The 15,932-nt window shown below is 38.3% G+C and overlaps 1 protein-coding gene across 1 annotated transcript in view; it reads right to left on the reverse strand.

Moving 5' to 3' along the window:
* Positions 1-4,447: 4,447 nt before the first annotated feature.
* Positions 4,448-15,932, reverse strand: part of RXRG (retinoid X receptor gamma) — a 30,062-nt gene continuing 18,577 nt past the window's right edge. The window contains exons 6-8 of the mRNA XM_044672227.1: positions 15,108-15,199; positions 12,063-12,168; positions 4,448-4,730 (exon numbers count right to left, since the gene is read on the reverse strand). Of these exons, the coding sequence (XP_044528162.1) occupies positions 4,583-4,730; positions 12,063-12,168; positions 15,108-15,199 (346 nt within the window). The 3' untranslated portion in view covers positions 4,448-4,582. The remainder of the gene's footprint in view (positions 4,731-12,062; positions 12,169-15,107; positions 15,200-15,932) is intronic.

The raw sequence follows: 15,932 nt of genomic DNA on the forward strand, positions 1-15,932 counted from the left end.
ATCGGAGAAAATGAGATCAAAGACACATGTATAGGAGTTGACTTTGGCAAGGAGAAGGGCTACCTTATTCTAAAACCCTGAAAACAAAAGGGGAATGGGGTGGCATACTGGAAAACAAGAAGAGTTTTTGAAATTGGGAAAAGAGAGAACTCACCAGAAACATTTGTCTCCATTAAGTAAGAAGCACCCTTCACTGAGAGAATTGGAGTAACTTTTGTGGGGAATGAAATAGGGAATCAAATGAAAAATAATTAAAGGATAACAAGTCAGTTAGTCAATAAACATTTATTTTTAAGCATATGCTATGTGCCAGGGACCCTACTAAGTGTTAAGTTAAAACCCAATTCAAATTAGAGAACAGAAATTTGAATTTAACTACTCAGTATGATTGTGTAACTTCTCCAGTTCTATTCAGCATAAGGGGAGTAGGAGTGAAAGCCAATAGTCAGAGCAGTCCAGGTCTGCGATTGGCAAGGGATGAGCAGTGATAGGACAAGGGGAAAGGGATTTGAGAGTAAGGAGTGGTATGAATTGGTTCTTTTTCAATTCAGTAGGCATTTATTAAGTGTCTACTGTATGCCAGGCACTATGTAAATACTGGTTATTTCTGTACTATCTAAGGTTGTTGCTACAAAATTGGACTTAGCAGTCTTTTTTTCCTCAGTCTGAATCACAAAAGAGGGGAGTAGGATACTAAAGTAACAAGAGAGGGGTTCTATGTTTGGAGTCACCTAAAGAACCACCTCCTACATGATATCTGGCTTTATTCTCCTGGTTATTGGCACTCAGCCCCAATCATCAAAATCATTTTATACATTTTGTACTTGCTTATCTTTGCACATGATATTTCTACCCAGGAGAATGCAACCTTCTTCGGGACAAGAGCTATCTTTCTTTCTTTCTCTTTCTTTCTCTCTTCCTTTCTTTCTTCCTCTCTTCCTTTCTTTCTTCCTCTCTTCCTTCCTTTCTCTCTCTCTCTCTTTTCCCTTCTTTCTTTCTCTCTCTTTTCCTTCTTTCTTTCTTTCCATGTTCTCTCTTTCTTACTTTCTTCTTTTCTCTCCTTTTTCTTTCTTCTTTTTTCTTCTCNTTTCCTCTTCTTCTTCTTCTTCTTCTTCTTCTTCTTCTTCTTCTTCTTCTTCTTCTTCTTCTTCTTCTTCTTCTTCTTCTTCTTCTTCTCTCTCTCTCTCTCTATCTCTCTCTCTCTCTGTCTCTCTCTCTCTCCTTTTTTCCCTTCTTTCTTTTTGTTTCCCTAACACAAGTTCTGACACATAATATTCACTTAATAAATGATGATTGAATTGACTTGAATAAAGTCAGTTTAAAAATCCTAAAGTCTGAGGCATGGAATTGTTACTAAGCTCACCCATGAAGGGAATCACATTTTCAAGACCAGTCATAGGCTATCAGTGTCCAGTAGAGAAAAGGTTAACTTAATTTATTTTCTTACCACTGTATCTCAACCTTCATAACTTGTTCAACTTTGGTGTAGCAGACAGAACAGGATAATCTAGACAAATCATTTGATCACTCTGATGAATTATCATTTCCCCCCACCTATGAAAAGGGGATAATGATAAGATTTGTCTCACAGGGCTATTTGTGAGGATCAAATAAGATAATATACATATAGCATTTTGCAAACTTTAAAGCATTATAAGAATAAAAATTATGGAGAGTTGTGATGGGGGGAAAAACACCTATGACACTTATAGTATAATTTTTGTCCTCCATGAGACTGGTGAAACTTTTTTTACTAGGCTTCTATAATAACTAAATATCTTATTCTCCAGGTATGTGTTCCCTTAATACCTGTTAATGACTAATATGGAGATGCGCCTTAAGGAAGACTGAACATTTCTCCATTTGGGGCAGAATAGCTGAGAGTTGCCAACCCAGGGGAGTAAACAGTACTAGGTAACAATGAAAGTGGCCTGTGGTGTCACAGAATGAGTGTAGTATTACTCAGACAAGAATAGTGGCCAGTCTGGTTCCTGCTGAGCTTCTGTAGAGAATTCATTGAGGTTCTGTAACTGCAATTACTGGAAACACCATGCCTGATAGATGTGATGTGATAAGGGCTACTCATTGAACAGTCTCAGATTTCACTCCAGGCTAAAACTGGAGCTGGGTTAAGAAGGGATCAAAGATTGGAATGGGACATGGGGTTACCATCCATGGTGGGGAGAGAAATTATTTACTCCAGGAGTCCTGAGTGTGTCACTAGAAAGTCATCTGTATCCTGGCCAGTGATTTATGCCTGAGGAGGGAGAGGAGACCCTCAAGCAAATTCTTGGGCAACCATTTCCATCACAGGTCATGGGAAATTAACATATCCTAAGAAAAGTATGTGAAAAGCATCAGAAATTAGATTTCACTTTTAACACTTCATTCTCTAATCCAGGAAAGCCCAAACTTCTCTTGATGAGGTCAGGTTAATTTCCCTGAAAGTCCTAGAGTATAGATAGATAGATAGATAGATAGATAGATAGATAGATAGATAGATAGATAGATATAAATAAACAGATAGAAAAATAGATGAATAGATAAAGATATAGATAGGTAGATGAACAAAGATTGATGAGTCAATAAAGAGACAAATGCATAGATAAATAGATAGATGATAGATTGATAGATAAACAGAGAAATAGGTGGACAAAGAGATAAACAAACAAAGATACATTGATAAATCAAGAAGCAGATAGACAAGTGAATAAACAGATAGATGATAGAGAAATAGGTAGATAGACAGATAGACAAAGATATATTGATAAATCAATAAACAGATAGATGATAGACAAATAGATAAATAGGTGAATAGATAGATAGATGACCAGTTGATATATAGATGGATAGATGGACAGATAGCAGAGATAGAAAGATGGATGAATGAATGGATAGAGAGTTGATAAAGACAAAGATAAATATATAAATAAATAGCTACATTGTCAGGTAGATAGGTAGGTAGATGATAGAATAGTTAGACAAGCAGATGATAGGATAGATAGGCAGATAAATATAACATATGCACATATGTGTATTATATGTATATATAGTCATATAAAGAAAAGAACTGATTCTTCTATCTCTAGAATCAAATAGAAAACCTCTAGTTGCCCTTTAAAACCCTTTGTAGGGGGAAGCTGGGTGGCTCAGTGGATTGAGAGCCAGGCCTACAGATGGAAGGTTCTAGGTTAAAATCTGGCCTCAAACACTTCCTACCTGTGTGACCCTGGGCAAGTCACTTGACCCCCATTGCCTAGCCCTTACCACTCTTCTGCCTCAGAGCCAACACACAGTACTGACTCCAAGATGGAAGGTAAGGGTTTTAAAAAAAAACCTTCACAACCTAGTCCCTCCCTACTTTCTCAGTCTTACACCTTATTCTCTTCCAAGTACTCTAAACCAACATTAGTTTTCTTGCTGTTCCCCATTTGCACCATCTCCCACCTGATCATTTTCACTGACTGTCTGGAATATCCCTGGAATATTCTCTTTCCTCATCTCTTTCCTGCCTCCCAGTTTCCATGGTGCCCTTAAGGTCTAAAATAATGTCCCATAGTCTTGAAAGAAGTCTTTCCCAATCCTCAATCTAACTGCCCTCCCTACCACCAGTTAATGCTGTATATATTTTATTACATGTAGTTGATTTCATGTTGTCTCCCCCAAACAGACCTGAGCTCATGAGAGGAGGCATGGGGTTTTACTTTTAATTACATCTCCAGAGTTTAACACAGTGCCTGGCACACTAATAAATGGCTCTTAATAAAATGCAAGTTGACTGACATGCATAATATGAAGAAACAAATATACAGTACTGCCAATGATATTCTTTGTCCTTAGGGATGGACAATTCAGAGAAATTCTGGTGAGCTGAGGATGGGAGTTCTCAGACTGGTGACAGTGACAGGCTTAAAGATTGGCCAGGTAAGGCATTAGCATCTGTAGAGAGTGTAGGATCCAGCTAGGTACCAGATCTGGAGTTAGTAAAATCTGAGTTCAAATTTGCAATTTTTACCCATAGTCGTGTGACCCTAGGCATGTCACCTCTCGCTCTCAGTTTCTTCATCTGTAAATGGGAAGAGAATAAGCATTTATATACCTACTATCTGCCAGACACTACACTGCTGAAAAATATACTTGTCCAATCCCCCCAGGCAACTCCTTCCTTCTGGTACAATGGAGAACTATTTAATGCAGTAACACATCTCATACAACAGCAAATGGCAATGTCATATATTATTTTTTTTTATTTTTACTTCTTTGTTTTCTATGGCAAGTGAAAAAATAATTTAAACCAATTATATGTACAGTGTTTGGTTAGTGACCCGAAAACCATCAGAAAGACCAGAACCCCTCAACCCCTTTCCACGAAGGAACAGTTAAGTTTATCATCTATGCAAAACTCCACCTAAAAAGTTCTCATGTGTAAAAAGGCTTTCTTTATTACAAGCTGTCTGTCACATTACAGGGATGGGAAGAGGGTCAAGGTTGGGAGGCTGGGAGGAGGATGTGCAGAAGAGGGGAATCACAGGATCCTGGGCCCTGGAGAGTCCCCAGGTATGATGGGCTATAACTGATGGGTTCAGGTAATCTGGAGGGGAGTTTCCAGCATCTCCATGAGAAAAGTATCAATGGGTGTATCTCCAATAAGCTTGAAGAAGAAGAGGTGCTCGAGACATTTCAAGCCGATGGACCGGAGCGCCGGGAGTCGAAGCAGGAGCTTGGCAAATCTGGAAAAAGATATTTGAACATGGGTGACAGTGATGTTGGTGGGGCAGATTTTAACCACAAGGAAGAACTTTTAGGATAAAAAAAAGCATTAACCACCTCTGAACTTCATAGACCCCCTCAGTCAAGAAAGATTTATTGCTAACTCTCTCTAGCTAGGTAGTGCAATGGCTAGAGCTCCAATCCTGGAGTCAGGAAAACTTGAGTTCAAATCCAAGCCATGCCATCCCACCAGCAACCCTTCTAGCTCCCCATGTATGCTGATTTTCTCATTAAATCTAGATTATAAAAAAAGATATAAGGGAGAGAGACCAAGATGAAAGACCCAGAGTGGATAGCTCTATCCTTTTCCCAATACAGTTAGCTCTTTGAAAGCAAAGCCTTGCTTAGTTGTATTTGTTTCCCCAATACTTAGCACAGTGCCTGATAGCTGGCAAGCACTTAATAGCCCATAACATCCCAAACTACTTCTCTTTCTCAGTCCCAGAATCATTCTCAACCTAGAAATATCTCTCCTCTTATACCTTCTTCATCCAACTGGTGAATTTTTATTTAGAAACTCCATTGGAGAAAGTACACATAACTGATCTTCCTATTCATTTCTAACCTGGCTCAGTTCCAGTTTCCAAAATGTTAGCAATATTGACATTTTCACAATGAAAGGATCCATGACTCTGACCCACGTTAGCCTCTGTTTTTCTTCTCCAGCCTTGTCATGTTCCTGGGTCTCCACCTATTCACCCATTCTCCTTTCAAAGTCCCAAGTTTTTCTTCAACAAGGAGTTAATGTTTCTAACACTCTACTTTTTCCTATGATATGCTCCCGGGTTTTAAAAATATTATTTTTTAAGTGGGATAATTACAGGCCACTTAGAAGAGAAAACATAAAGACCCAAAGGGAAGCAATTTGTTCAACTGCAACAGCAGTTCCCAACTTTGCAGATGCCCGTGGGTGGGACAATATTATTTCAGGGAGTGGGTGCTGCAGAATTCTCAAAATATAATTTTTACAGGAGGGGTGGGGGCTTTTGTTCTAAATAGGTTGGGAACTCCTTCTCTATCTACATGGACAATTGAAAACTTTAAGCTAGCACAAAGCTTTAGAGCAGTGATTCCCAAAGTGGGTGCTACTGCCCCCTGGTGGGTACTGCAGTGATCCAGGGAAGTGGTGATGGCCACAGGTGCATTTATCTTTCCTATTAATAGCTATTACAATTTTTTAAAAATTCATTTCCAGGGGCACTAAGTAATATTTTTTCTGGAAAGAGGGCGGTAGGCCAAAAAAGTTTGGGAACCACTGCTTTAGAGATACATTTCAAATAACTTCAGGTGTGATCATGTATGTTCAAGGGGAAAGCCATATCACTGAAAGTCAGGAAAACTAGTTGGCTCTGCCATTTACTGACTGGGTGACTTTGGACAAGTCACATCCCCATCTCTGGGTCTCAATTTTTTCAACTGAAAAATAAATGGAGTTGAACCAGGGAATTTCTAAGTTCCTTATCAAATCTAATATGCTATAATTTGATAAACTATTCAGATTCACACCCTACTTTTTCTGAACCTTTTATAATAATAACAATGTCTAACATTTATCTTTAATAAATAAATTATTTTGTTTGTTTAGAATATCTAACACTTCTGTAGCACTTCTACACTTACGAATCTCTTTACATGTATTATTTCATTTGAGCTTCACAATAACCCAGAGATGTAGGTGCTATTACCCCCATTTTACAGATTAGGAAATGGAAATTGAAACAGATTAAAAGACTTGCCAAAGGTCACATAACAGTAAATTTCCAAGGGGGCAGCTAGGTGGTGCAATGGATAGGGCACTTGGCTAGGAATTAGAAAAACTCATTCATCTTTGTGAATTCACATCTAACCTCAAATTTCCCCATCTGTAAAATGAGCTGGAGAAGAAAATAGCAAACCACTTTAGGATCTTTGCCAAGAAAACCTCCCAAATGGGATCACAACTGATGTTGGGACAGCTAGGTAGCACAGTGGATAGAGCAGCAAGTCTGGAGCCTGGAGGAACTGGGTTCAAATCTGTCTTTTACATGTCTTAGCTGTGTGATCCTGGGCGAGTCATTTAACTTCAATTGCCTAGCCCTTGCTGATCTTCTGTTTTAGGATTGATATTGAGGGAAGAGGAGAGAGAGAGAGAGAGAGAGAGAGAGAGAGAGAGAGAGAGAGAGACTAACTATAGAAATAACTTCACAGATAATTCAGGATCTATATCATTCAGGTTAGGTTGGATTTTTCAGCAGGAATAATCTGGGTGATTGGGCAACCTAGAAAATTGCTGAGTATCACTAAGGTGGATGCTTAGATTATACCCCATCTCTGTGAGTGCTGAAAGCATTCAGACATACGTGCCTCATTTCCTCTAGAGCAGCAAGAGTACTTAGCCTAGGTTTGTGAACAGATTTTTAAATATATTTTGATAACTATTGCAATAAAATTGGTTTCCTTTGTAATACTAAGTATTTAATTTGATGTATTGGAAACCAATATTTTGGAAGAAGTCCCCAGGCACCAACTGGCTGCTGCCAAAGTGGTTCATGACAAAACAGAACTGAAGAATCCCCACTCTCTCCAGATCGGCAGAGACATAGAAATAGCAGCCCTGCTCCTTGCAGGTCATTAAGACAATGACATTGCTGTACCAATGGGTGAACCCATTAGAAGAGGTCTTGACTCTTACTTTAGGGAGCTGAGTTTGTGCCAGTGAAAACAGCAAAATGTTTCTTAGGACTTTTTCCTTTCTGGGATTTGCAAGCAACAGAGAGAAGGACCAGTTCTCATGCTAAGCTGTTCAGTGTACCACTAGAGGGCAGCGCACTCCCATGGAGAAGATGCCTTTGCCTCTGCTGCCCAGAGATGTAAATGATAAGAAAGTTACTGAAGCAACCACCTCTACTAGACATAGCCCCTCTATGTCAGCAATACTGTCTCTTGTCCGGATTTCCTTGGATGGATCTTTGCAGGTAACACCTCTATTCTTAAATTCAGCTTTTGGCAAGGAGTTTTATATATATATTATATAAAATAAATTTCACACAAAATATATTTTATATATTTATATTATGTTGTATATCATATTATATTATATATTTATGTTTTATTTTTAAATAATTCCATGAATAAATTTCATTTATTTATTCATTTGAGTGCTTATCTATTTAAATATTTAAATAAATATTATTTATTATTTTATAAATAAATTTATTGCATATTATATATTAATTATGTATATTTGTACATATAGGCAAGGGGTTATATGAATAAATATATGTATATGACATACGTATATTTATTATTATGTATTATATAAATTATTATATATTATGTATTGTATACATTATGTGTTATATGAATACATATATAATATATTACATAAATACATTGAAAACCCTTACATAAATTACTAATATACTAGTATATAATTATATATTATAAAAATTATGTGTTATATAAAGTATTATTTCATAAATATATTTATATTATATAAATATAGATGTCATTATATGCATAATTCATGTTATATGAATTGCTATATATTCATGTTATATCAATTATCATTATATAAATATATTATACTATTAAACATCATTATATAAATATGTTATATAAATTATTATAGAATATATTTGTAAGCAATTTTAAAATCTATGACTTAAAACTTTTTTTAACTAGGTCTATAATTTCATCAGGATAGGGAGCAACCAGTAAGAAGTTCCTTCTGCCAGTGCTTATATCCACCTACTTTGCCATATATAAATCTTAAAGAACTGAAAGGTAAAGGGATTTGTCCAGCTTTGTCCAGCCAGTATATGGAAAAAGAATGTGTTATTTTAAATCATTTGAACAATTAGGGGCTTAAACAACACTCCAGAAGGCAGAACTGAGTTCCATACCAGGGAGTTAAAAGGTAACAGATTTCTCTCCTATATAAAGAAACACTTCACAATTTTCTCATTTGTTCAGTCATGTCTGACTCTTTGAGATCCCATTTGGAGTTTTCTTGACAAAGACAGTGAAGTCTTTTGCCATTTCCTTCTCCAGCCAATTTTACAGGCAAACTGAGACCAACAGGATCAAATGACTCACCCGAGATCTCATGTAATAAATGTATGAGGGGAGATTTGAACTCAGGAAGATGTCTTCTTGACTTCAAGCCCACCACTATCCATTGTATCATCCTGCCACCACAAGGAACATCTTTTTTGTTGTTTAATCATTTCCATCGTATCCAACTCTTTGTGACTCCACATGGGTTTTCTTTTTTTATACTTTCTTTTTACTCAATTCCATGTAAAAACAGTTTCCAGAATTTTTCAAAGAATATTGAGTCTTGGCTTTCTGTTCTACAATATGATTGCATTAGTAATGTTAATATTTGAACAAATGTAAATGTGTTATCCATGAAAATAATATATAGTTAGAGCACTAAAGGAAATCTAACTCCCTCCAAAAGAATATTGAGTCTTGAATGCTATCCCTCCACTCCAGCTCCCTATCTCTCTTTTTTTTTAAACCCTTACCTTCTGTCTTGGAGTCAATACTGTGTATTGGCTCCTAGGTAGAAGAGTGGTAAGGGTAGGCAATGGGGGTCAAGTGACTTGCCCAGGGTCACACAGCTGAGCTGGGAAGTGTCTGAGGCCAGATTTGAACCTAGGACCTCCCGTCTCTAGGCCTGACTCTCAATCCACTGAGCTACCCAGCTGCCCCCTCTCCCTATCTCTTTTGAGAGGGTAAGATATCTCATATAAATTCCACATGTGCATCATGTAAAACATTTTTCCATATTAATCGTTTTGCATAAAGAAATTCAGACAGAAAAAAATTAAGAAAGTGAAAAAAGTTTGCTTGATCTAGATATAGACTCAAGTGTTTTCCCCCCTCTGGAAATTGATGATTTTTTTTTCATGAGTCCTTTAGGATAGTTTTGAATCACTATATTGCTGAAAGTAACTGTTATTCACAGCTATTCATTGTAAAATATTCCTGTCACTGTACAATGTTCTCCTAGTTCTGCTTATTTCACTCTGCTTCAGTTCATGTAAGTTTTTCCAGGTTTTTCGAAGGTCCTCTTGCTTGTCATTTCTTACAGCACAAGAGTCTCCTGTTACAATCATATACTATAACTTATTCATACATTCCCCCAATTAATGGATATACCCTCATTTTCCAAATCTTTGCTCCCTCTAAAAAAAATGCTTAAAGTATTTTTGTATATATAGGTCCTTCTCCTTTTCTTTGGGATACAAACCTAGTAATGGTATTTCTGGGTCATAAGGTATGTATTGTTTTATAGCCCTTTGTGCATGATCCAAATCACTCTTCTGATTGACTGAATCAGTTGACAACTCCCCAACAATGCATTGATGTCCAGCTTTCCCACATTCCCTCCAAGTTTTGTCATTTTCCTTTTCTGTCATGATAGTCAATTTGATAAGCATGGGCTGGTACCTCAGTGTTGTTTTTGTTAATTTTCATTTCTCTAATTAATAGTGATTTAAAGTGTTTTTGCATAACCATAGTTTTATTTTCTTTGTATGAGAATTGCCTGTTAATAGCCTTTGATGGTTTTTCAAATGGGGAATGACTTGTATTCTTATATATTCAACTCATTTCTCTATGTATCTCAGAAATAAGGCATTTATTAGAGAAATTTATAAAAAAAATTTGGACCATTATGTTTACTATGTGTTATTTTCCATCATATTTACCCCCTGCTTAGCTTCTAACCTCCCCCTCCCCAAATTTTCCCTCTTTTCTAGTACCCCCATATTTGGGGAGTTTTTTGGCAAGGAAACTGGATTAGTTGGATATTTCCTTCTCAAGCTCATTTTGAATATGGGAAAACTGAGGTCAACTGAGGTAAGTGTCTTACCTAGAGTCACACAACTAATAAGTGGCTGGGGTGAGAATTGAACTTAGGTCTTCCTGACCCCAGACCCATCCCTCTATCCATTATGCCACCTTATTATCCTTACTATGGAATTATAGTCACACTCCTTAACATCATACTTTTAGAGTTGAAAAGGACTTAAAGAATAAAGACAGAGCTGAAAGATTCTTTAGGATCAATCTGGTCCAGTTTCTTCAAACTGAGGCTCAGAAAAGTCAAGGCCACAAAAGTTTCAAGGACTTAAAACCCTCATCATTTCATCCCATTTTCCCAACAAAAATAAAAACAACCCATAAATGACATATGAACAGAAATAAATAGCTTCATCCCTCTCTGTTCCTAGGAGACACCTGTTAAGCTAGGAAGTTTAGAAATATATTGAGGGAAAATAGTAAACTCTGAAGATTAAGACTGAAGAATGAGCATCTGCCTTTTTTCAATAGGGAAGGAAGATAATTGATGTCATATTTTCCACTAACCTACCAACTCATTCTTTATGAGTTTTATCAATCCACAAATATTTGTTCAGGCCTGGACATATGCAGAGCACTCTGATGATTGTCATGAGGGATATAAGATAAATATGACAAAGTCTCTGTACTTCAGGACAAGATATTAATATGCAAAAAGTTTTTTAACTATGTTGTGTCACAAAACAGCTCATGATTAACAAGCATGATGGCAAGAAGGTTCCATGGAGATAGATTTGAACAAGCAGAGATTAGGAAAAGTGTTCTAAGTGAGGGAGAATGGAATGAGAAAAGGTTTTGAGGTAGAAAAACATGATGAGTCAATGAAGTAAGACCATTTTGGAATAATGGGTTTACTTTGGTAAGCTATGTTTATATGGACACTGATTTAAGACATCGACCATGTTAGCTCAATGGTGCGAGTTAATGCTCACACCATCTATAATGAAGAAGCAGTGTGAGAGGGGTGGATAGAGGTCTAGCTTCTAAACCAGAAGGATATAGGTTTGAGTTACTGAAACAAACTACCGGTGTGATCATGGACAAGTCACTTAATCCCTATGTCCCCCAGAAAACTCTCTAAGACTCTAAATTACAAGTAAGTTGCCAGTCTGGATCAAGAAACAGTTTTACACCAGGAATTCTATACACCTTGGAAGTGATAGGGTCTAGAAATTTCCACATTTATAGTGTCTTTTAATTTCAGAAACAAAAACGGAAATATCAGGGGGAAGCACTGGAGAACCCAGTACACAATGCCCTGTGAAGAAAATTTCTGTTTCCCCTATACAAGAATCCCCAGTTCCCTGTAAACCCTATCTTTGCCAAGGATTTCCCATATGGGTCAACGTGATCCATCCCCAATCTCCTCTTCATTGCCTTCCCCTTCCAAAATATGGAGGAAATTGAAGCTGCCCACTCACATATAGGTTTTGACTCACCTGCCAGGCTGATCAGGGTATTTCTGCTTGGTGTATGCTTCAAGGGTAGCATAAACCTTTTCTCGGAGACCCTCCACTTCAGAGGGATTGGAGAGGCCTTTAGCATCTGAAAAAGAAGACCAATTCAGCCTATGCTCTTGGAGACCTGAGGAGCTGTCCAGTAGTACTGATTCTCCAGAGGGACAGGGGAAAAATTGTGATGAAAGTTTCAGGATTTTCATAACCCTCCTCCTCCTTTTTCCTTGACTCTCTTCTCTACTGCCAGGTCCCCAACTAATAATTTGGTGCTGAAACATTAATATATTAATGCTCTAATGTTTCCCTCTCATGTATGAGATATCTGCATTTTAACATTAGTTTTCTGGAAACAATATCTTAACCTAACGGGATGAATCTGTCCCATCTACTGATACACTGGGTAGATCACTGAGCCTGGAGTCAGGAATACCCTCTGTTCTATTGTACAACTAGAACACATCTCTAATAAAAGCCTTTTTAGTCACTCACTATATTATGGAAGTGACCCTGGGCTCTCAAAGGCTAATGCCAGAGGGGGGGAGGGCAAGTTTGGGCAGGCTCTTCAAGCTGAGTCCATCAACTGATTCTGGAGTCCAAAGACTAACCAATAAACACATATTTAATAAGTGTCTACTAGGTAGCAGGAACTGTTCCAGGTCCTAGAGATGTAAAGACAAAGAATGAAAAGTTCCTTTTTACAATGAGCTTTTACAGGATGTTTTAAAATTATTGGTGCCATCTTAAACTACCTACACCGAGACTTTGGGGACATCTAGTATGTTATCTAATAAGACTGTATCGTCTAGACATATATGTATGGACTAACATATGTGTGTATTATTAAATACAAAATAAAAGCAAGGTAGTTTGAGAGGAAGGGCACTGCTAGTTTGGTTGGGGTCAGCAAAAGCTTCATGGAAAAGGGAAATGACCATGATAGGCATTTCAGTGTTTGTTGATTGAATATAAAAATGTTTTGTAAACTCAAAAGCCCCATGCAGATATAATATTATTGCTTCTATTATTATTATTTTTACCAATAGTCCCTCTTATCAAAATAATCTCAGGCAAAGCAAGAAACATGTCATTTTTAAACTTTCACCTTCTGCCTTTATGGTATTGATTTTAAGGCAGAAGAGCAGTAAAGGCAATGCAATTGGGGTTAAGTGACTTGCCCAGGATCACACAGCTAAGAAGTACCTGAGGCCACATTTGAACCCAGGATCTCCTGACTCCAAGCCTGGCTCTCTCTCCCATGAACCATCTTGCTGTCCTGGACCATCACCCTCCACCACTGAAACAGTGTGGACTGAATTTTGCAAAGGAGAGCAGGCAACTAGAGTTCAAGCTGGCCTCATGGAGCCTAGAGGAGGTTCTGTTTGAGAGGGGCCAGTGAAGGAGAAAGTTTGGTGAAGATTCTGAAGATTCTAAACTGCCAATGGCCAACTGCCAATCTCGGGAGAAGACATTCGAGTTCTTGGGTGGGCTTGTGGTGGATAGTTGTGGGTGGCTGGGAGGTTCTGGGTAGGAATTTAGCACTCCGAGAGGAGCAGGCACTTGGGGGACACTTCCTTGATCCATCTTATATCCCTTCCTTGCAGTTATTCCCCTGTTTGATAGTTAGTGTTAAGGATAGGATATCATGAGGGGAGGGAGAGTCAGTTCTGAGTCCAAACTACAGAAGAAACCAGAACTGCTCTCTTGTTGTGGGGTTCATAGTTGATAGAGAAGTTATCCTATTTCCCTCCTTCCTCTAAATCCACAATTAACCCTTATCTTGTTATCCTGAATTCCCTTATCCTTCTAATAAATCTCTATTAGTTTATTAGTGGTAGTTTGAGGCTGGTACTTTGAGGGGAGGAAGACTGACCTTGTGGCTGAGGGGAAGACGATTACCAAACAGCATCTTGAAGGGCAAAGCTACCAGAACTTAGGCTTGTCTCAGTATTACTGGCACTGAGGGCTGGATCCAACCCACAACGGAACCCCAACACTTTCCTTCAACATCCCCACTTTAGCTTTGCCAGTTTGGAAACCTCTTTGAGTTTATTCCCTCATAGGTCTTCCCTGGGGTGGTTAGCTGATCTGGCCCACTGAATACTATTGGGTGGGGGTCCTGATAAATACATCCCCCACCCTCAATACTCACCCTCATACATTTGCTCCTTCTCCTCACAATATCCTCTCCTTAACACTAACTATCAAACAGGGGAATAATAATTGCAAGGAATGGGAAATAAGTTGGATCAAGGAAGGGTCCCCCAAGTGCCCTCTCCCCCTGGAGTCTGGACATTAAGGCCAATTATGGAGCACAACAAAAATCTTCTTCATTGGCAATGAAGTCAGTAGAAAGGTTTAGCTGCTGAAATCTCCAGATTTCCCCTGAATTTGGGGTTCAGAAGTGCTAAATTCCTATCCAGAACCTCCCAGCCACCCACAATCATCCACCCCAAGACCACCAGAGAGCCTGAATGTCTTCTCCCAAGATTGGCAGTTGGCCACTGGCAGTTTAGAATCTTCAGAATCTTCACCAAACTCCCTCCTTCACTGGCCCCTCCCAAACAGAACTCCTCTAGGTCCCTTGAGGCTAGCTTGAACTCCAATTGCCTGCTCTCCTTTGCAAAATTCAGTCCACACTGTTACACCACCTTCAACATAGCATTGTATTCTGCATATAACAAATAGTTAAAATTGTTTACTAAATTGAATTGAAAACACTAACCCAGAAGACTGAATAGTACCCTGGAAGCCCAGAAAAAATAAATAATCATCACAGTAGTCAACATTTACATAGAGGTGTATGGTTTTCCAAGTGCTTTATAGATGTTGTTATCTAAATTATTCTTCACAGCAGTTCTGTGAAGTAAATGCTATTATTATTTCTGTTCTACAGATAGGAAAAGTGAGCCTGACAATGATGAGAGGCCCAGAGTCACATAGCTAAAGAAGTCCTAAGGCAGGATTGGAACTCAGGTCTCCCTCCCCCCAAGTCCAATGCTCCAGAGGGCCTTAGTCCAGTGGACTTACCTGGGTTAAACAGGACAATGGCTCGCAGGCAGCCTAACTCGGATTTATCCATCTGCATGTCTTTCATTTTAGAAACCAGCTCAGTGAGAACTCTATTCACAGGAAGCAAGGAGAGACAATTAGCAAATGAAAAAATGCCAGACATAGAGCCCACACACAGCATAGGGCAGAGAAATCCAAAGAGATAGCCTCAGGGGACTCATTCTGAAAAAAAGCTTTGGCTTTCCCCCATTTCTCTTCATAGGATGCTTTCTTGCTGGCCTCAAAGGTCCCAAAGAGCACTGGCTGGATCTGAATCATTTTTTATCTATCTTATCCAAGGTAGCCAACAAAGTTCTTTCACTTTGATTCTCCCCACAAGGGATTAACATAACCAAGTGTTTTTGTTTGCATAATAGGTTTTGTTTTTTTTACAAAATATATTTTTACCACCTGAGGCAAACAGAAGGTAAGTTTAAGTGCCCAGGGTCACACGTACTTTCCACTCAAGAGTTAGAAGAATTTCTCTCACTAATGCCAATTAGCTACTCATCTGAAATTTAATTTTATGAGAATTATCCAGAGCACGGAGAAATTATACAATATACCCATAGTCACACAGTCACAGCTTGTGCAAGAAGCAGGACTTGAACCAAGATCTTCTTGATTCCTCAACCAGCCTTTTACACACTAACTTTGCGCAGGACCTCTTCCCATCTACTTAGTAGATACTCAGTACTTATAGACTGATATGTACCATATCAAAATCAGATCCTGAGGAAAAGGGAAGACCTGGGTTCTAATCCCAGCTCTGGAATAAACTCTGTGTGCCTCTGAAAAAGTAAC

This window comes from Gracilinanus agilis, chromosome 4 (genome assembly GCF_016433145.1).
Source record: "Gracilinanus agilis isolate LMUSP501 chromosome 4, AgileGrace, whole genome shotgun sequence".
Lineage (NCBI taxonomy): Eukaryota > Metazoa > Chordata > Mammalia > Didelphimorphia > Didelphidae > Gracilinanus > Gracilinanus agilis.